Here is a 22202-nt window from a genome sequence, read left to right as displayed (position 1 = left end):
GCGGGCCGGCCCGGGGCCCGCGGGCCGCGGCGTGGAGCTGCCTTTCGAGGCCGGCTTTCGTGATGGCGCTGGGAGGCGTCGCGGGCAGGTGAGGGGCCGGGGCGACGCTCTCGAGGCCGTCTCCGGCGGCCCCTTCCCCCGACTCCTCCGGCCCGCGCCCGGGTTGAGCCCTGGCCTGGAGGGGCACGGTACTGGACTGCGCAAATCCCTGGGGCGCCCCGTGGGGAGGTGCCAGTGCTGGTATGTTGGAGGGTGATTTCCTCACTCCTGGGTGCTGCTCGCTTCCTCGCCTTGCTCTTTTTTGGGGGCTTCTCTGCCCGCTGCTTTTTTTTGTATTGTCTGATGCTTTGGAGGGACTCGCTGCTGACGCCGACGCGATCTCATTCTGTGCGTTGCTCCGAAATGAAAAGCTGGGTCTGTAGCACATAGGCTGGGGTAAGCAGTGGGTTATGCTGACGGGGTGATGCCCAGGTAGGCGAGAAGAGTTCATTAATGGAAGGAGATAATGACTTGAGGTAAGGGGACCCGGGCACACCGCTTTTGGCAAGAACTCAAATACCTGCCGCTTCAGCATCTTGTCAAGTCAGGCTAAAAATAAAAAGTAAAAGCATGCGGGGTTGGTTGGCCAGGTGATGCGCACGTTATTCCTATAGCGAACTCTATGCACGGAGACACAGTTTCATCCATCATGCTGCGCTCTTCGCTCTTCGTGGGGGGAAGACCCTTACCGAAATGGCCACTTGTCTTCCGACAATAATGCACTTGTTTTGATGGTGGTTTATGAGTCAGCTTTCTAACGGGAACCTGTGATTGTCTAACTGCCGATCATTCGGCTTGAGAAAGCATTGAAGAACAATGGCAAATGCATACATTTGCCTTCATTGGTGGCTTTTTGAAAGAGGGTCGACTCCTTGAGGACAGGTGTTTTGCTATTTTTAATCAAATATATTCAAAATATTAAGGTGTGTTGTGGCACCTGAGAGAGGGGGGGGTCTCAGACCTCAGCTGGATGAATTTTCCTTTTGCTAGGCCATATTTAAATCACAAGTGAGCGGTGTTTCTTTGGAAAGAGAGCCGAGCGCACTGCTTGGTTTTCCTCTTGTAGTAACGTTGCTCCAGTAATTACAGGCTTGCCAGGGCAGCGTTCGTTTGTGCTGTGCTAATTGTAGTATTCGGACTTGATGGTGCTGGCCAGGTCGTCTACCCTTTCATTAGTTGTACGCTTGGGTTTGAAGTTTGATCTGGATTCAAAATGCTCAATATCTGAAGCTGGATCCCAAGTCCTCTCTTTTGACCCTATATTGTTAGAGTTAAATTTAGCTGGGAAGTGCTGTCAAGTCTCTGCAACATCTGTTGTGGAGGTTATCGGAGGCTCTCGAGAGCATAGCTTTAACCTGGGGGGTCTGGACTTTGGAGATGAGGCTGAATTACTTGCCTCAGTTGAGATCCCTTTTGTTCTCCATGCAGCTGATGGGTCTCCTAACCATATCCTTTACCGTAAGGAAAAGCTACAAGCCTCTGAGCCCATGTTGGGCATCATTTCGAGCATTTTCCTCGACTTGTCTTCTCCTAAGAAGCTCCCCCAAAACTTCCTTGATGCTTGCTGACATGTGTTACAATATGCACTTGTTGGGACTTCTGCTTTTCTTAGTCCTTGGTGACTTCATCAGAGACTTGAGATGAGTTATTAGCCCTGGAAAGCAACTGCCTTCCTTGTCTTTGAGCAAAATATTTGCCTCCTTTTCCTGCCTGTTTGGGGAGGGGCTGCAAGGACTTGCATGGTGTCACTACAGGTGATGGGCTGAGGAGCAAAGAGACTTGCCATCCAATGCCCCACTCCTGCTTTTGGTGCTCAACTGGGAGATTGCCTCTCCCAGCTCGAGACTGGTCCCCGGCCTTGCCGACTCCTTATCGGTTGTGTCTGAGCACGGCTCACGCGGTCGCTATTATTATGCACGAGGACGGGGAGCAATGAAACAATCCAGACATTCCATCTTGCAGCTCAGCTGCCGGACCATCTGGAGGGGAGATGAAAGGCCTGGGTTTCACTCTGGCTTTGTATTTTTGTTTTGTTCCCCCCTGCAAGGCCCTCTCCACCCTGCCACTCTTCCTTCCCTCCTGTCGCCCTCCCACCCCCACCCCAGGCAAGCACAACTCTCGGCTCTGACCCGAAGAGTCGGCTTCTGCCCTTGAAATTGCTGGTGTTCGGAGCGGTGCTAGCGCAGCGCTCCGATGTGCGTGACCTCATTATTGTGACTGCTCGGTGATGACTCGCACGCTCCTTTTCAGCCTCGCTGTCGCGGGGTGGCTGTGAGCTCGTCAGGTAGGAGCCTTTTAAGCCCTGCTGAATAATTCAGAGGGGGGCCAGGAGGCAGCTGTGCATTGCGTGCAGGAGACAGGATTCGGCATTGGGGTTGAGCGGGCCAGGGGCTGCAAGGTGCCCCAGCCTTGCTGCCCATGGTGGGGGGCATGATGATGACTAGACTGCAGGCAGATGAGCTCAGTTTGTCTATTTGTTATTTGCCTGTTGAGGTCTTCAGAAAGCATGAAGTGTGTGTGTGTGTGTGTGTGTGTGTGTGTGTAAGTGTAAAAGTCACGTGCAAGCATCCCCTGGAGCTGGAGAAATGCAGAGACCCTGCTCTTTCCTTACAGCGAGCTCTCCATAGGCCCTGCACGGGGTATCTGAAAGCTCACCAGGGTCCGGTCACCAAGACAAGGGTCACATCCTGCCTAGCACGCACCTTCTCCCATGCCCAGTCAGCAGCAGCTTGCTGTCAGCGCCTCCCTTAACCCCCTCCCCACCTCGTGGCTGTAATGCTGGACAGCTGGCGTGCTGCAACCACTGCGTACTGGGCTAATCACGTTTGTCTCGCTGTTTGTCTCACTGTTTCCTCGGCTCCGTGCTCTGCACCCACCTGTTGTCTCGTTCTTCTGAGCGGGGGCAGTCTCTGCAACGTGGGTCTGTGTGTCGTGCCCAGGCAAAAGGCCCCCGATCCCCGATTTGGGGTCCTGCTGTGATGCAAATAATTGGGGCACGTCTTGGAACCTGATGGTTGGGAGCTTTTGGAAACCACCCCCTCTTTATAAACGGGGGCTTTCCCGTGCCTTGTCTGATTGCAGCTGCCCCAGCTGATGGAGGCAAAGCTGCCTGCGGGGGTGTAGGCAGAGGAGAGGGCTGAGGACTTCTGCTGCCGTCATGCTTGGGTGGGAAGGAAGTGTTTGTGACTGTCCTTGGTGCGTTGAAGAGGTCCGTTGCTGCCCATGCCAGTGTCTCTGAAGGAAGTCGTGCGTAGCCACCCATGCTGCCTCCCAGGCCAGGTCTGCTGACTGGGACATCTCCACCTGCACGGTGGCCTCCAGCGGTGTCACAGCCAGTGCCCTGGGAATGCTGCTGGCTGTGACTGACGGGCTGTGGATTGCAATCCTGGCTGCCGGCGCTGGCCTCTCCTCCCTGGTCTGCAATGACCCGTGAGAGTGATGCCAAGGGCAGGGCATGGAGGGACCCCTGCATCTACTCCACAGGGAGCTGATCCCCCTGCTGTGTGCTCATCTCCCAGCATGCAGGGGTGTAGGTGGCTGCACTAGGGCAGTGGGGAGTGAAGACCGAGGTGCCCAGGACGTGGCCCGTCCCCTCCAGTTTCTGAAGGTCGAAGGGACTCGGTTCTTTGTTGCAGCTGAAACGCTCGCTGGGTCTAATGGCATCGCTGGCCAGGCGCCCAGCTCCCCGTGCTCACTCAAGGATGCCTTTTGGGGGCTGATGTCAGCAGTGCTCGGGCATTTGCTAATGAAAAACAAAGGTGTCCTTTGACACGACAGTTTTGTGGCTGGGGTGGCAGGGAGCCTGTAGTGGCGGAGCAGGGAGAAGATGGGTGTTCTCCAGGCTTGGCTGGGGGGGTCTTCGTGGGGCTGGATGGAGAAGGTTTTAGAGGTCTAGCTCAGCACCCTAGCTTTATCGTGCCACACAAAACCTCTTGCCATGTTGGTGACTTTGAGCTGGGTGTGGGCAAAGTGTCTGCAACTAGCCTGGAGCATCTGATGGTGCCTCCTGGAGCCAGCAGCAGTGTGAAGCAGTTCTGCTTGAGCTCGACGGGGCAGGACCCAGGCTGACGGCCCTGCCTTTGACTCGAGAAGCAGCAGCGTGACCGAGCTTCATTAAACGTGCACAAGAACACAAGTAGCCATGCCACGCCATCTAGCCGGACCAAGGACAGCTCCTGAACTCGGTCTGTCCTTGTTACCAGACCACCCCCTGCTGCGAGGCAGACCCCAATGCACAGCTATGTCACAGCTCCTGGTCATTGTGGGTCAACTTTGCATTGATGCCTCAAGCCACGGTCTTTTTTTCAAGAAGAGACCTGCCACGGCTCTTGTTCTACCCCGAGAGCCTGGCTGCCACGTTCAGGAAGCCCTTGCAGCCACGAGGAGCCATTGCTCATCCCAGACCATGAGGACAGGAAGAAACCTAGTGAGGCCCCACATAACAGAGGCTGCATCATAGCAGGATCTTGCTGGCATCATTTTAATGCTGCCAGAGGGGATGGAAACACTTGAACCAGGTTGAATGGAGCATGAATCTGTGGCAGCGGGTTGTTTTTTTTTTCATTCCTGCTGCAGGAAATTTGTTTTGTGTCCCAATTAGATGGGAAAAAGGGTTATTTAGGTTATTAAAGAACACAGTTGGATAACTGCTGTCTGAGATGAGGTTAGAAAAAACCTCCCCCCTGACTATAGGGAAGGGAGAACCCCCTGGGGAGTTGTACTGAGGCCACTAAAACTCCTGGGCTTTGCTTTTCTAAAGGACAGCGGCACATGCTGCGCTGCCAAGGTGTTACGTGGCCGGGTTGGTTTTCAGAGCCGGGAGCTTTGTTCAGCTCCGCAGCCCTTTCAGGAAGGGCTCATCTTGCACAAGCCTTGGCTTGCTGCTTCGCAGCCCTTGGCATTAATGATCCACAGCCGTGGCAGGGCTCTTGTTGAGAAGACAGCGCTCCTTTTAGTGGCTTGAGGCAGCAATGCAAAGTTGACCCACGGTGGCCAGGTGCTGCATGTTGGGGTCTGCCCTCGGGGGGTGGTCTCTGGTGTTGAGGGCAGACTGAGTCCAGGAGCTGTTCTTGGCCTGGCTAGATTGTCTTCTGAGACAGGAGACAGGCCTGGAAGCGCTGGCTCCCTAGAGGAGAGGTGTTTGTACAGGAGATGCTTTAATGAGGCACTAGGCTCTAGCCGCCTGCTTTCTGCCTCTTTGTTGTAGACTTCAGCTTTCCAGCTGCTTGCAAAGCAAAAGGAGGCAAGTCACCTTCTCTAGGGTGCAGAGAGCTGGGGTGGGGATAGGGTGGCGGGAGGTGGTTTCCTTCCCTTGCGAAGACATCCTTCATAGCCCTGTTTCTGCTGGCACAAGTGCTTCCTGGTGCTGTTTGCTCCCACCTGTGTGTAGACGAGCAGAGAGAGGGGATTAGAAACAAGGGAGCCTGGGCAGAGCACTGATGCAGTGCTTTGGATAAAAGGCTGCTTGGTACCCTGCTGCCAGAGATGCTCACAGCGCATCTGCACATGCAGCCTAAATAATGCAGAGGCAGGGGCAAAGGGCACAGGAGGCAAAGGGCAGTGCTGCAATAGGAGCCGACAGGCTCCAGAAATGTATGCACGAGCCTTGCTCTCCTTTTTGGATTGACAGTCGGCGCCAGTTCTGCCTGGAACATTGTTTTTCTTCTCGCTAATGCAGACAAGACATTACCTAAAGTGCCCAGGGAGCAAATGCTTCCCTGGGGAGCAATTTTCCCTGCCTCATCTCCTCTGCTTTTCCCCAGCCAAGCAAAATGAGCCGCCTCACAAGGAGCCAGTGCGAAGCGGCAAGTGCTATCATGTAAACAGGGAGGCTCCTTGCATCAACCTGACTCATTCGGGGCCTTGCGCGGCTGTCTCCCCTGCGCATCCTGCAGTAACGATCTGCCGAGTCTCTGCTGAACTGGGCGCTTTGTTTGGCTGAGCAGGGCCGGGATGCGACACCTGGGCCCGCAGCTGAATGACGCCCTCCTTGTGGCACGCCTGAGCGGCGGTGGGCCGCTGGGATCCGGTCATCCAGGCTGCAGACGGGGTGCATCTGCGGGGTGGGCTCCTCCCGGACAGCTTGCGGAAGAGAGGGCAGCATAAGACTTATGCCAGATGCTTTGCCAGCTGTTGGAGGTTAATAAGGCTCTAGCAGGGGCTGAGTTGGGCTTTTTTAAAATTGAACTGGGGGTGAAACTCCCCTCTAGTCGATCCCAGAGCTTTAAGTCTCTCTAAGAGTTGGGAGTGCATCCCAAGGAGATGGATCTTAGGATCATCATTTGGTTTCTTTATGTCTCTGTCTCCAGCCAGCTCCTTGCTAACTGGGCTGGCTTTGGAGTATCTGAGGGTGTCTGAGATCCTTTCAGCCCCCACCTCTTGGTGCAGATAGCCATGCTTGCAGCAGCAGGCTATGTGGAGAAGAGGCTTTGCTGGTGGCCTATGCTGGAATCCACTGAGTTGATGATGACTGGGTTTCTCCCGAGAGGAAGCAGAAGCAGCCAGGGCAGCACACAGCTTGTTCTCTCACCCAGTGATGGCCCCTGACTTCTGCTGCTTGGCATGCTGATGTGTGCACCCTCCCCCCGCGCCCCTGCTCACCTCCTCTCTCTTTCTCTTCCCCCGCAGGTGAGCGTGGGAGGCTATGGGATGGATGAAGCCGAGCAAGACCAGTATGAAGCCCGCCTCAAGGAGCTCTTCGACAGCTTTGACAGCACCGGCACGGGGTCCCTGGGACAGGAGGAGCTCACCGACCTGTGCCACATGCTGCACCTCGAAGAGGTGGCTCCCGCGCTGCAGCAGACCCTCCTTCAGGGCAACCTTCTCGGCAGGGTAAGGCCAGGCCCCTGGGGAGGGCGAGCAGGGGAGTCCAGGCAGGGCTCTGCGAGCACAGCTTGGCCAGGCAGTTCTGGGGAGGAGGAGAGGGGGCAGCAGTGTGACATGTCCAGGGGGCTGTGAGCCTGCGGTATCACTGATGGGCCTCCCTGAACCTCTCTGTTGGCTGGAGTGGGACCCACTCCCCTGCTAGGTCCTGCCCATGGTCCACACACCAGCCCAGGGCCTTCACGGGGTGTGTGAGCTGGACCTAGCGCTGCAGGCAAGTACTGCATGCAACCTAGGCCCAGCTCTCTTTCCACAGGCAGCATGTACCCCATGTGAGTCCCAGTGGTGCATGGGACCGGACCATCTGCAAATGTTGCACACAGCACAGGACGTGTGTGGGGTGTGTGCTCCGTGGAGTGCCCCGTGAACTGGCTCTGGGTCCAGCGCAGTGCCACCTGGACCATGCGCTCCATGCCGGCTCCCTGTGCCAGATACCGTGCATGCAGCATGTGCCAACCCCAGGGCTGACTCTGCACAGGGCCCCTAGCCCAGTGCGAGGTGTCCACTGGCTATGGCATGCAGGCTGAATCAGTGAAGCATGTGCCTAAACTGATCCCCTGTGCAGTCTTCAGCATGAGAGGCGCCAGGGTCAGTGTGCGAGACCCAGGCTAGTCCAGTAGCCCCAGGAGCAGATCGCATGGCTCCATGGGTTGGATCCAGCCTGCGGGCCCTATGTTTGACACCCTGCTTTACAAAATCCCAGCCATGCCATACATTAGTGTCCTCTTGCAGGAAAAGAAGCAAAGGAAAGAATGAGCTGAACTCCCTGTTCAGAAAGCAAGAAGAGAAGCCCTGCTATGCAGCTTCTGCTAGTGTTGCACTATAGTAAACTGAGGCTTGCACTAGCCTATTCCCTAATGCACTGCATCTGCCTTGGGGACTTAAGTGCCCTGCTGTTCTTGGGTGGTGGAAGGAGGGTGCTTTTCTCTGCTGGAACAGGTAGTGACCCATGAGTGCAGTGACTCCAACCTACCCTTGGCCTGAGCCAAAAGCGACTCCATTCTGGCATCATCTTTCTTGTAATGAACTGGCCTGCTCTGTCTGGTGGCTTCACTTGAACTAGAGTGAGCTTGCTGAAAGGGGAATTGGTGACAGGGAGGAAAGTGTGTCGCTACTCAATGCATTTCTCAAGATTTCAGAAGTTTTCTCACTGGGTGAGAATGGCTCAAGAATCACTTCCTTCCTGCTGTGCTGTGGGAACAGCTTTCTGCTTTAACCCTTGCATGAAAATTTGGGTCTCATTGGCATGCAAACTCTGCTGAGTGGCTTTGAACTGGTGCTGTGTTATGTGTTGATACTCTTCAAGCTGCTTGCAACCTGGGTTCCCTCTGATCTTTAATAGGCACAGGTTAAAAAGCTTCATCTTGTACATCAGGTAATAACACTTTTAACAAGCACCCACGGACACAGGCTGAAAAGCTTCATCTTGTTGAAAGTGCTGTTATCTCAGGTACAGCTGCTTACATCTGCTCCAGAGATCAGTGGAGAAAAGCTTTGTGCAGACAGGCCCTTATAGGGCATTCAAGAAGCAAGGTTGGAAGTGTCCAAAAGGCTGCAATTCTTTGTTCATTCCCCAGGCTAGTCCCCGTGCTTTGTTTCGCGGTGGATGTGGTTAGAGTTAAATATAGGTAGACATAATAGTTTTCCCCCTTACTGCTTTTCCGAGACAGCAAAACCCCTGTGCGGGAAGAAATCCTATAACTTGCAGCTGTGGTGACCTTCCAGCTGATGGGAGCTCCCTGCTTTTATGATGTTTTTAAAGACAAATGACCAAAGCCAAGCTACCTTCAGCCACGGCTTTAATCTTTTCTCTTTGCGGTCCATTGTATCCCCCGCTGCTGTATGATGAGCAGCAGGAGCTTTTGGAGCTGCACCACAGTCGTGAGTGTAAATCATGTAGGGGAGGAGCTGCAGGATGTGAATTGTTGTTCCTTGTGGGCTCTGCCCATAACAGTGTTTCCCTCTTGCCGGCAACTGCAGGTGCACGCGCAGCTCCCAGCTTGCTTGCAACACCTGTCATACAAGTGAATGCTCCTTGCGTTTTAGAGCAGTATTATGATGGGGCAGTTCCCTTGTAGACTTAAATGTCAGCATGGTGAACATTGAACCACTTGCAGCGTGGTGCCTCATCAAGCATCCCCTTGCCACGGGGCTGCCTGACCCCTGTTCCCCTGAAAACAAGGCTCCTCTGCATGAAACTCCTTTGCTTTGCAAACTCCTGGAAAATCCAGTTGCTGATAAGTAAAAGCAACCAAAGAAAGGAAGGAAGTCAGGCTGCTTCTGCTCCAGGAAAGGACCGAGCTATCATTGGATTTGGCTGTTTTTCCCCAAGCCCATTTTGCCTTTTTTTAAAAAAAAAAAACACCACTTCCTTTCCCCACATTCCCGATTGAGTTGCAATTCTCTTACTGACAATGCATTAGCAGATGCGAGAGGAAATTGCTGACCTTTCCAATTACAGCTTGGCATTTGTGCAAGTCCCAGTTCCTTTCCACACCACAGTTGGGCTGAAGCCTCTCCAGTTCAGGTGCTGTCACCTGGCTTGGTCTTTGCCAGGCTATCCAGGCAGACAGGAAAAAGGAAAGGATGCCTCGGGGTAACCCTAGTGCCTCAAACAGCCTGGGCGGTGAGAGCAGAGCTGAAACCAGAAGGGAGATACCCTGTTTGATGACAACACGGTTGCAGGCGAGATAGTTTGGGATGGAAATGGCATGCGGTAAACACTTGGTCCAGACAAATGGAGGGGCTCTTATTAAAGGCTATCATGAGGATTGAGTCACTCTTGCAGGGTTGTAACAACATGCTTAATCTTCTGAAGCTTTCCTGAGGGTATGGAAGAGCTCAGGAACTGTGTCCCTTCTCTTTGGGGACCGTTCGCAATTACAGTCTTACGACTTGCAGAGGGTTCCTGTAATCTTCGTCTCCAGCCTTTCCTCACACGCCCCGGCTTACACCCGAGCTGATACCATCAATGGTCCATGTCTAAGTAGGAGCCTGATTTAACGGTTCTGAAATCCTCAGGGGTTTCCTAGGAAGGTTGTCAAGAGGATAGCAGTCAGCGTGCCATTTTCCAAGCTCGGAGATGGGTGCTCATCGTGGCATGACCTCTTGTGTTTGTGCGTCTTTCCCAGGCATGGTGGGGCAAGGGGGAGACGGGCCAGCCGGTCGGTGGATCAGCAGCTTGGCATGCTTTTGCCTCGATAGGGACTGCACAGAGTCCTGGCAAGCAGCAGGGTGTTTGCTCAGCCCTCCGGTGATGAAAGTTAAACAGCAATGCCCATAACAAATACAGCTCTCGATGTAGTCGGTGGTTACCTGGAATTCTGTCAGCTTAATTGAATGTGCTTGAGCAAACACCGCTTTCTCTGCTGCTGCCTGAGACTCCAAGGATTAACCAGTGCCCCGTCTTTGTGGCAAGGCTCGCTTTATATGCGAATCCTGCCGCTTGTCTTTCAGTAAAGCAAACGCAACAGGAAATATCTGTTCTTAATGCCGTGATGCACAAAGGCAGTGCTTGAAGTCGCTCCTGGAATTCCTCTGCGGGGTGCAGGTCCTCGTGCCTGCTGGAAATGTAGCTGCTGGCATTAGAAGACGATTGCTGATGGCCCCGTGTTCACAACTAATTACGACTGTTGCATCAGAAATGGGCAGCGCTACCCAGCAGGCAGTGCCAGCCATAAGCATTGGGACTCGAGTGGGGTTTGCACTTCAGGTGGGGTTGAGAATCCGGCAGGCTGTGCTTCTAATGCATGGTATAGTTGGGTGAGGCTCAACCAGTGCTAACCAGGGGTGCCTTATCCTGGCATGGGCAGCCTAGCACGTGGTCTGGTCTGGGGGCTTTCGTTGCAGGTGTCACTCCCCAGCATGCCCTGTAGCGTAAACTGGCTGGAGTCCAGCTGCATGGCTGCCGCCCTCAGCTATATCTGTGCAAAACTGTTGTGTTGGCAAGGCTGAAAAATTGCAGTCCGCGGCAGATGACTGTCCCCTGTGGCCTGTTTGGCTGGAGGCTGGATATCGGATCTGAGGCCTGCATAAAGGCACTTCAACAGGAGAGCTCCCTTTGCAACTCACCTTTTGAGGACAAACATGGGGGGCCCTCCAGGAACCCCTTCTTAGCCCGGAGGACTGTGACAACCTCCTGCGCTCCTCTTCAGTGCTTTTTTGCATATCAAATGGGGGCTTTGTTTTCAAAGAGCCTCCCATCCCATTTCCTGTGTGCTGGAAGCCCTCCCTGTGCCTTTCCAATTGGTTGTTGCGAGTTCACAGACAGAGGATTATGCCTTCAAGTCAGGGATCTTCTGTAAAGAATAAGGAACAAGAGAGAAGAAGCCGGTCCTCTTTCCCCGTGGGGGACTCCAGCGATGTGAAGGCTGCTGATTTGTATTATGCAGGTGAAGAGTGGAAAACAGCAAGCAGTTTGACACAGGGATGTTTCCCTTTTAGTGCTAATCAGGGCACTAGTTTATAGGAAACTTCCTCTCTAAAATTGGTCTTGGGAACACTCAACAGCCTACCGTTCAATTAGCCTCTGATTACTGTAGGGAAATGGGCTCTCCTAGCTATGTACATATTGGCATGTGACTGCTGTTTCCTTTGGATGTACTTGAAAAAATCTTCTCACCTGGGACCAAGATGATGCTATGGATGGGAGAGTAAAATATTGTCTAGTCTCCCTTGCCTGTGCCTTGCAGTCGAATGTTTGCATGGGATAGTAAAACACGCAGATGGATTTGCAAAACAGCTCTTGAGAGGCACAAGCCCAGCTATTTCCCATTATGGTTTTCCCACCCAGTAGTTTGTCTGCCCCACAGAGGCAGTACTTGCAATCCCGGAGGACAGGGCTGGTTGTTTTCCTGGGCATTTGGCACTGCATAGGGCCACTGGGGCTGGTTTGGATCTCTGGCTCATAAGCAACGCGTTGTTACTACCTGTCAAATTTCTTGAGCTGTATCACTCCTTAATAAATACTGCGATGGCTGTTCATGACAGCCTGGCGGCTGCACAACATGGTGGACTGCTTAGAGTCATGGAAAGTAGGGCTGGAAGGGAGCTGGGGAGGTCACATCTAGGCCCGCTCTCTGCTCAAGGCAAGGTCATCCCTGCCCAAGTCATCCCATATAAGCCCTTGTCTAGCCGAGCCCTGAAACTACGCAATCCACTGTGCTGCACAACTACAAAGACACCGGAAACCTCCTAACCTGCTGCCAATAAAGCCCCAAATAGCTGCAGAAGCGGTGCTGTCACCTTAAAATTGAGTCGTCCTTGAAGAGCTTGCATAGGCTTAGGAGCCCTCCAGCCCAACCTCTTGTGCACATTTGGTTTGGGGGGGTCATTTTTAACCATTGCATTGGCCTAACTCTGAACCTTTTGACCAGGGTGGCCTCTGAGAAATGTATGGTCAGGGAGGGTTTTCATCCAAACAGTCAAGGCTGCACAAGCAACATGAACAGGAAGAGGGGTTTTTTTTTTCTCCTGTGTGGTTTTCCTGACACTATTCTTCTTCAGACAAAAGCCAGTTGAAAGAATGAAAGGAAACCCCTCTTGGTGCACACAGGGTTTCCACTGCCCATGTGCCTCTGAGTTCAAAGTTGTCGCTTGTAAGATCCAAGCCGGTGTGCATGTCCTGCGATGCACCAAAGTCCTTTTGCTGCGCAACATCTGTGCGGTCGCTGCCCTGGTCTTGGACAGTTCCCTCTTCCCCCTGCTGTGCCTGGATCCGGTGAGGGTGCTCTCAGTATTTTGGGATGAGGTGCCTGGTAGCTGGCGTAGTTTTGAGCAGAGGTTAGACACATACCTGCCTAGGATGCTTTAGACTGGGCTGGTCCTAACACGAGCAGGGGGTTGGACTAGATGTGACCTCCTGAGGGCCCTGCCAGCCCGACTCTTCTATAATTTTGTGCTATTCAGTGAATTCCCTGTGTGTCTTATCGAACACCCGCAGCTCTCATTTCACTCCCAAATGCACCAGACTTGTGACTCACGGTGTCGGATCCCAGGACCAGCAGTCTGCATTTTAAATGCCACTGTGGCGTTGATTTGCGGCATTTGCTTTTTCAGGCTGCATTTACCCTGCCAGCTCCTTCCCTGAAGCCGGGTATCTGGGTTCTGTTTGATGCGGTCATGGTAAATTTGCTGCGTGGGGCAGGAACGAGAGCCATCTGTCCCATGCGCAGCTGCTGGGCTGGAGAGGAGCAGCACAGGGAACACCGGTCTTTCCTCCCCCCTCCTTCCCCTTCATTAACACATCTCATAAAATGCGGCCTGTTGCATAACACTGACTTGGCAGAACCATCTCCCAGCCCGTAGCGGTGGCGTGTTGTGTTGCGCTCCCCTCCAGACAATGAGCGCTCTGTTGGGTACAAACAATACGCTCGTTTGCTCGCGTTCCCTGTTCCTTGGCTATCCTCACCTACCCTCAGCACGAAAGGGGCTATTCTGCCCCTTGCTGCCAGGAGAGGTACCTGCGTAATTCCTACTCATCACTGATTGCATTTTTGCTCCTTTTGTCTTTTTGTTCCCTTGCTCAGAGCACCGTGGGCCCCAGCCATTCAGCCCGACGTAGCCGGAGTTTGTTCCTTAGCCCGAGCAGGCCCTTAACTAAGTTAAGCTGCAGCAAGCAATGCTCGGAGGACGGGTCTAATGGGATCTTTGCATCTTTTTCAAATCCTTATTAGCCAAAGTGGATTATGTGCCACTTACACCTGCTGAATTGGCACCCGGGGCTCTGCTCGGCCCGCCTGGAATTTGGTGCAGAGTTTGATGGATCACCTCCTGGTAATTGCCCAGCTGTGAATTTTTATGGGCTCGGGGCCTCTCTGGTTACACGAGGGCAAAGCAGCAGGGTGTCATGGAGGGTTTGGGCTTCTGCTTTCATTGTTTGGGACTTTCCAGCATTTCCCCCACCCCCAGCCTTGGCGGGGGAATTCAAGGCATTGCTGCCAGCACCGTGGCAGGGGTAACAAAGCCCTGTCCAGGACCCCAGCTCCCAAGCTACACTGACCGACTTCTGCTCACAGGCAGTGGGAAGGCAGGCGTCGTGGCTGGAAGCAGCAGGTCAGCTTCCTCACGCAACCTGGGTTTAAGCCCCCCTCCCTGCCTCGCAAGGATGATGCATGGGGGAGCTGTTAATCTAACTCCCTCATCTTTTATTCATGCTCATTTAGTTTAAATGTCAAGTTTTTTGTTGGTTTTTTTTTTAATCAGGCAAATTCTCCCGTCACTGTAAACTGCCCTTTGAAGTGCACCAGCGTCTGGAAATGAATGGCAGCAATTAAGATTCAGATGAAGGCGTCTCTAACAAGTTTCTTTACTGAGCGTATTCTGAACTGTTTAATTACTCCTTGTGCATGTGCTTAAAAGAAAAATCTAGCAACCATTTGCATAACGTGAATGGCTCAGTCCGGAGTTTCTTTGTGCTAAAGATGAGTGGCAGAACGCCTGGGTTGTTTGCCGTGACAGCCACATGTATGGTACGGCAGCCCTTACAGTCTTACTTTTGCCCTCTGGACCGGCCGCGATGAGGATAAATCTCTTGCTGGCCAGGAGGGCACATCAAGCGTGATCACGCTGTGTATCTGCTAGTGAGCTTCCTAGCCATCACTTGGTACCTGCACTACTCCCCTGTTTTAGCAACAGTTCGGTCCTGCGGACGTTATATAAAGCGGCACCTGCAGTGAATCCTGTCTGCTGACTCGGCTGGTGTAGACCAGACCTGAGCTGCGAGTCTCGTAACCGTAGGATGATTTTTGCAGAGGGGGCAGACGAGCCTTGATTCCACACTAAGACTTCTGTCCAAATTCCTTTTGGCTGGATGAGCGCTCGCTGAAGGTAGCTATGGATTGCAAGTGACCTGTGTCAAATAACCTCACCAGCTGTCCCGGGATTTTCTTTTCCGCCTTGCCATGTAAACTGGCTGCAGCTATGCAGCCTGGCTATCTGGAATTAGTGGCATGCTGAAATATGCCTGCGGATAACATGACACCCCCTCCACAACTGTTAAGGGCAGCGCTGCTTAAGGGGTTCTTGGAAGGCACAGATAGGAAAAGGCAGTGGGAAGGCATGAATTCAGGCCAGCTGTGCAACCATCCTCCCTTGCTTTTTAGCTTGACCGTGTTTAAAACTAGTGCCTCCTAGTCCCATCAATGACCCAGCAAAGATGGACTGGCTGCCAGTGGTCAGGGATGAACATGGACATGGGCGAGCCTGGGGCCTGGACAGAAACGGAGCCCAAAAATGGCCATTTCACCCTGGACCCAGATAGAAAAGGGACCTGAAAATGCCAAAAATGGCCATTTCACCCTGGACCCAGATAGAAAAGGGACCTGAAAATGGAAATTTTTTAAATTACTATTATCATTCTCTGGTGAAGGAGGGCCCAATGATGCTAAAAGTTCACGCAGGGCCATCAGGAGGCTAGGTACGGTGCTGCTGGTGGTCTCAAGTCTCGCAGCCTAGAAACAGCAATACCAAGAGCTGAGCCTTTCTTCCATCCATCTTGGGGGTTGTTATCTGAAGCTTTAATTAAGACTGTCAAGCATGTCTTTAGCACCCCTTGTGTGCGACTACTAGAAGACCCATATTTCATTCAAAGCAGAAACTTCGTGCTCATGAAAATGTCAGTTGTTTCATGAAACAGATTAGTACGGACCATAAAACTAGTCTCAGATGGGCTTGAGAGAGGAGTCTGTTCTGCCTGGGAGGCTGGATGGGTGTCTCTTATCTCTAGTTATTCAGTTTATGGATATGCGTGCACATGGTTCACCACGTTTCTCCTCTGCTTCCTTTGGGAAGGTGAGTGTTCCCAAGAAGGGATGTAAAGTAGGGGTCATCTTTGCCACTAACTAGCCTCTTCGGTGAGAGTGGCACGGTCCCCTGTGCAGCCGGGGTGAGTGCGAGTTGCTCTCCTCTTGGGAGGAGGTAGAAGTAGCAGCATTTCCGGCTTTCTCCAGAAAAGTGCTGGTGCTTCCCAAGTGCAGCATCCAGCTTGCTCGGACTGCAGATCACGGCTGTTCACATGCATGGCTCATGACTCTTCATCCGCAACAGGCTGCAGGTCTCTCCCTGGGGTAGCAACAGGAGACCACCCCGCTTACTCTCTGATGGCTGTGCTACTGTGGAGTGGTGGCAGTCGACCCGCAGGGGAGGTGCACTGAGGAAAGCGTACCGAACTGAGAGTGGCTCTCAGCAAATGAATGTCCTTCCCCGGAGGGGAGAAAGGACCATAAGTTTTTGCTGCAAAACTTTGGTAGCCTTCTGCCAAAGTGCACCCTGCGGGGATGTGCTTGCCTGCTCCACAGCTGTAAAGGTGAACTGTGCAGCCCCTTCTTGGATGGAGAGAGGGAGACCTTGGGGTCTTTTTAAGTAACTGAGGCTTTTAAATACCAAGAACAGCGAGACCACCATCCTGGGTGCTGAGACGGGACACGGCTGAATGAGGCTGGAACTGGGGTTGTCTAGACATCTCCTGACAGTCCAAATTAAGCTCACTTTGTAGACAGTGTCCGGGGCGCATCCTTCGCTGTTGTGAAGGATGCTCTGAGAACCGTCCATTGAGAAGCACCAGTGCTGCTCAGGAGAAGAGTCCAGCTGACTCGGCCCCGGCAGCTGTGGGACCTTGTGTAACACACCTGTATGTGTAGGTACCTTTGGCTCTTTGCAGGAGCACAGGACGTAGCTTTGGGTTCCCTGTTGTTTTTCTCCTTCTGCCCCCAAAGCTCGGTAGAGAAGATTTGGGATCACTTATGACTCTTGCAGCACTGCTTTTGCTTAAGTTAAAATGCTGGGGCTCTTGGAGGATCTGGGTTTGGTATGGAGAGCTGTTTGCTTGAAATGAGTAGCTCAGCATTGCTGCCTTTATGCAGGAGCTGTGCTCTGAGCAGATTGATTCACTTGCACGTTGTCCTTTCTTTCTCTGCAGGTTCACTTCGACCAGTTTAAAGAAGCACTGATCCTCATCTTATCCAGAACCTTATCAAGCGAGGAGCACTTCCAAGAGCCAGGTAAAATGTCTTTTGATGCACTCGAAGAAAGGGGCTGTAGACAGAATTGACACTGGGGCCTCATGGGTATGGAAAGAGGTTGGTTGGCTTTACAAATGCTTTGTTAGGCAGTTATATCCTGCTGCTCGTGTGACTGAGATGCCTCGGCAGGCATGTGGAATTTGAGCAAGTGTTCAGGTCGCTGAGTTTTGCTTCTGCTTTTATGTAGACCAGGCCCCAGAGCAGCAAGTGCCGCAGAAACAAATACAGACGCCAACTCGCTGCTGTCTGTGCCGGTGAATCGACAGCTGCGGCACTAAAATGGACTGTCCAAATTCCAGTCTCCCCAAGGAAGCGACTGCAGTGCTTTTGAGGGAGGGTGGGTGGTAACACCCAGTCGAGGAAAAAAGATTGCACACTGTACACACCTGCGTCCTCCCTGCGGTGGGGCCAAGCTGGAAATGGAGTCAATCCATTTGATGGGCTCGGGAGAGAAGATGGTCAGGTGTGGCCCGGGTACAGGATTGGGCCTTGCGACATGGGTGTTGAAGTCACTTAATGGCTATGGTTGACTTCCCACTTGCAGAGTGGGAGTAACATCTCCTCCTCCTTCCTGCTTGCATTCTTGCATTTAGATGGATGCAGGGATGCTGGTCACAACCCGGCAGAGCGGGGCCCTCATCCTGGTTTGGGCCATGAGCAGTCACTGGAAGAGTGACAGGCCGGTCTGTTGTGTCCTGAAAACTTCAGCAAGTCTCGCCCAACAAAGCTTCTCCCTTCCCAAAACACAAGCCACTTTCTTGTGCTATTTGGCCTTGAACATGGGCAGAAGTGGGAGGGATGAGCGACCAGTAGTGCATCCTTTCAGGGAGAGCGAAGGCCTGGTGACATGGGCTGCTGCCTTCCCAGTCTCTGATGGCTATAGATCCTGACTTCCTTACCCTAACCTTCAGTCTGGCAACAAGAGCCCCATACCTTTGTTTGGACAAATGATTGCCTCGTTGTCTAGGTCTGTGATTCTCAGCTGGGGTGTTGCAGCACCCTGGGATGTTGCAAGATGCTTTTAAGGGTGCCATGGGGTGCTGTCCAATATTACTACTGTCAGGTGTGCCAACACTTACACAAGATTGAGAAGATAAACCCGGAGATTTCAGACAGGAATCCAGAGCATCAAAAACATGCTGTCCTGTTGTGGCTGTATTTTTACATGGCTCCACTATTTTTACTTGGTCAAGAAACAAGTGAAAGCAGAGAGCTGAGGTTTTTCTGAGGGGGGGCCTCGAGTCTAACAACGTTGGCAACGACTGCTGTAGGCCTTCAGAGCACCCCTCCGTTCAGACTCACGAGAAGACCTGAGCTGTCAGCAAGCAAGAAACCATTGGCGTAGACTTCTGTAGACGGCGCTGGCTGTGCTCCTGCCTTGTGCCACCTTGCAGGAGAAATCCCATCATGCAGATGAGGCCGGGGCCTGGGGCTGGCCTGATTGCTGCTCTGTCTTGCCTGATTGCAGTGGAAAAGGTCAAGTATGCGCACCCAGATTGCAGCTCCATATGGCAGCTTCCACGTTGCAGAGAAGCCAGTGTCTTTCCTGCAGAGGCATGCTACTAGCTGCTGGAGCGATTCTTGCTGGAGAAACACCAGGCAGGAAGGATCCTCGCCCTACAGATGAGATGAAGGCTGTCCGGCAAAAGGGGTCCTGTGGAGCCACTTATGATAGACCCTCAAGGTCTCTGCCCTGAGCTGAGCCTGTGGAGGGGTGGCTTCTGCGTCCTTAGCTACCTCGTAGCCCTAATTTACACACACAGCTCCAAGCAAGCTTGGACACGAAGTCCCTCTGCAGAGGCAGAGCCCTCCTTATTAACGGCAAGGTTTCTGCTGCTGCCGGCAGCTGGCTGAAGGGGTGTGTGGGCACCCCTATGCCTTCAGCCGCCTGCTCCCTTTGTGCGGAGGTGCCCAAACCACCAAGGCGAGCTTTGGTGGTTGGGTGGTGGCGGCTGCTGCCAGCTCCAGCAGGTCTTGACAGGAGCAGCAAAGTGTGGACCTAACCCGAGCATGAAGGTCTTCTATGAATGACTGTGGAGATGCACAAGATGGCCCGCAGCAGACAGGCTTCATGTGATGTGGAGGTGAGTAACTCTTGCTCAGAGCTGGGTGTTCCCTGCAAGGGAAACCAGTATCTGGAGCCCCCTGTGGCGTGCAGGGACTTGTGAAATACAGGAAGAGTCTGCAGGGAACTTGTCCATTTTCGAGCACTGTGGTGACCATGTGTCTTGTTCCACTGTCCTTGCAAAGCCGTAGCCATTAAGGACACAGACAGCGTTATGCCTTCGCTGTGGCACTGATATGGGTCCGCAGATGGCCCCAGGGTACCTTGCTTCATGGTTTGGGGTGGAGGTGACTTGGAAGTGAAATAGGGACCTTTCCTTTTCCCCTCACCCTGACAGATTGGCTAACGAGTAGCATTACAGGCCTGGCGGCAATGGGTCATCTTCCTGCCTCAAAGCCAGTGCTGCAGCACCCAGCCGAGGAGGGGACATGTAGCTGGTGGGGAAATGGGTAACAGGGCAGGAGCTAAAAATCCCAGGAATGGGGCACTGAATAAGTGAGGCTCAGGGCACCTTTGGGTAAAGCACTGAGCTGTGGCATGGGGGTGACCAGCCCAGTTCTCCTCTCAAGGAGACAGTCTGAGACTAAAGCAGACTTGAAGGATCCATGCAACCATCACTATTGGGGTGCTCAGCTGGACAGCTCGGCACAAAGGTGACCTATAGAGCAACACAGACCTAAGGAGGGGGAAGAGAGCTGGCCAAGCAACTGAGATGGAACCGGAGTTGTCTCCATTGAGACTTCATTAAAGGAAATATTTAACACTTGACATACTAGAGAAACAAGTAGGGCCTAAAAGCTGCAGGAACAATGCATCTTGCTAAGGGGAAGCAGCGGGATGGCCTTGTAAGGCACAGCGGGTTCCCAGCATATTGCATTTGGAGGGAGCTGAGGGTTCAGGGTGCAGACAGACTGCACAACGGAGCAAAAGAAAGGTAGCAGCCAGGTGTCAGAATAATCCCATTTGCCACGGCCGCAGCCTGGGGTACAGCCACGACAGCAGCGAGAAATAAGAACCTGTTCTGTCCTATGTTCATACCTTTTTAAGGAGCATCACCGTTTCTAGCTGTAAGGACAAACGGGAGAACTTGAAGTGCTCAAAGCATCTCGATTTCTTCTTGTTCCCAAGCGAAACTCCAAATTAGTCTTTTGAGGCTTTTTTTTTTTTTTTTTTTGATGAACAGACTAAGATAGTCCTCTTCAGTGAAGCCAATTGGGAGCAACAGTCCAGAGAGCTAGGACCTGGCACCCCTCTGCTGTCTGCCTGTTCCCCGGCCCAGGCCCCTCTCTCCTTTTGTTTTAACTGGACGTGAAATAAAATTGGTCTCGGGCTAAATAGGAAGGAGCTGGGGAATCAAAGGTAGTTTCCGTGCTCTTCGGCTCCTCCAAAAAACTGCCACTTTCAGCAGGACATGGCCGTCATCCAGGCTTTCCTGGGGTTTAGACATGGCATCTGGTAACTCCCCTACCTGTCCTGGTGGAATAAAATGAAGCACGAGTTTTCAGGGTCCCTGCAGCTCTTGCTGACAGCAGCTGGACTTCATGGGGAGCACTTGAAAAGTGTTTAGCATCTGCACTTCACAGCTCCTATTGATGTAGCACACCTGTATGTAAATCGTGTAATCCCTCCCTTCCAGGCTTTCAAGGGGTGGGCAATGTGCTGGCCAAGAAAGGAGCAGTAGCTTAATGAGGGGGTTGCTGGATGTCAGTAGAAGTGCTGGATCCGTCTGCCTCTCAAAGGGGCTGTAGTGAAGTGTCATTTATTCTCTGCATACTGTTTGGCTTAAAGTGGGGGGGTGGGGAAAAACCCTGCCCAAAAGCAGCGAGGAGAATACAGTCTCCGGCAGTGCCTGGCTTTGTTTGGGGAGTGCAGACAACCCCTTGCTCCCCGGCAAGGTCACATGCAGCCAACAGTGCAACTTTTCCCTTTGAACGTTGGCCTCAGCATCCCTTTGCTGAGCAAGATGTGGCAGAGGGTTTTCATCTCCTTCCAGCCCTAGAAATGGCTTAAGGGACACTGCCAGAGTGGCACATCTGGCCACAACAAGCTTTCTGCTTAGTGTAATTGCTCGGTGCTTGTCAACCGGTCCCCTCCGCATGCTGCCAGGGGACAAAGGCTGATGCCTTGGTCGGCTCTGAGTTTGTTGAATTCGCTTCCAGCTTCTCAGCGTGGAGCTGGCATGCAGAGGGAAGCAGCCACGTGGGTGCTGAATTCATCTGCTCTGCATTTATTGGGCAATCCTCTGGCTGCAAAGCTCAGGCTCTTTAAACAGTTCCTAAAGAGTTATCCTGCTAGCAATTGCTACCCAACCGAAGCATGGGAGTGCCAACAGGCTGCTGTCCTACCTCGAGAGGAGGCCTCCTTGGAGCCACATTTGTCACTTAACAGGTAATCAAAAGGCACGTGCTTCACTAGGGTGCGTTGTCGTATGGGCCTGGAAGGCATATCTCTTTAACGTGCTTTGACAAGCTGGTTAATTTGGAAGCGTTTGCTGCTTTTAATTCTGGAGCAAGCTGCGTTTGGAGAACAAGCTGCTCTCCGCCTTGGGTTTTCGGTGAGCGTTGGAATATCGTCCTTTGATGTTTGTGCCAAGAGTGGTCTCAGAAATCATGGGTTGAGGGCCTGAAGTTAAGACACTGAGGGGAGAGGGGGGAATTGCACGCATGTAGATTTTAAAGCCCCGAATCTTTCCCGTGTGCACTTCATGCTGTTTTTGTTACAAGGGGCTCTGTCTGCATGCTGTTTAGTGTGAATGCAGGGTATGTGCCGGGTATCTTAAAAGAGGAAGACTGATTCTGGAATAAAGCCCTGAAGGTCCTCCTCCAAATCCATGCTGTGGAAAGGACATTTTGCTTCTGCAAACAGACCGAGCATTGCATGTTGGCAACATCTCTGGGAGGCCGGCATCGTGCTTGGGGCATGGGAGCACGTCTGCGTTCCTGCTGAGACCCGAGTGGTTTCTGGCTATAGGAGCTGGTCAGCACGTCTGGGCACTTCTGAGACAAGCTGCCGGACTCCGGAGCAGCATCACCGCTTGGCCAGATCCTTATGGCTTTCCCATCACTGTGACCCACGCTGGTTTTCGAACAGATGCAGAAATGTGTCTGCAGGGGGGGACGGGGTGCTGGGTTTCCCAGAGATATTCTGGGAGGGTGTAAAGCCCCAGCACTTAAGACAAGGAATTTTTTGGGGGGGGG

The 22202-nt window shown here is 52.8% G+C and overlaps 1 protein-coding gene across 4 annotated transcripts in view; it reads left to right on the top strand.

Moving 5' to 3' along the window:
- Positions 1–6630: 6630 nt before the first annotated feature.
- NIN (ninein) overlaps positions 6631–22202 on the top strand; it is an 88758-nt gene continuing 73186 nt past the window's right edge. For 2 of the 4 annotated variants that reach the window (XM_019550951.1, XM_019550953.1), the window contains exons 1-2: positions 6631–6870; positions 16838–16919. In XM_019550951.1, coding sequence (XP_019406496.1) covers positions 6688–6870; positions 16838–16919 — 265 coding nt within the window. In that variant the 5' untranslated portion in view covers positions 6631–6687. The remainder of the gene's footprint in view (positions 6871–16837; positions 16920–22202) is intronic. The other 2 variants (XM_019550950.1, XM_019550952.1) reach the window with 1 other exon arrangement.

The sequence above is a fragment of the Crocodylus porosus genome, unplaced genomic scaffold (assembly GCF_001723895.1).
Source record: "Crocodylus porosus isolate Cpor-Errol unplaced genomic scaffold, CroPor_comp1, whole genome shotgun sequence".
In the NCBI taxonomy this organism is placed as follows: domain Eukaryota; kingdom Metazoa; phylum Chordata; order Crocodylia; family Crocodylidae; genus Crocodylus; species Crocodylus porosus.
Note: the sequence above shows the minus strand (reverse complement) of the source record. Positions and strands in the feature narration are given on the sequence as shown.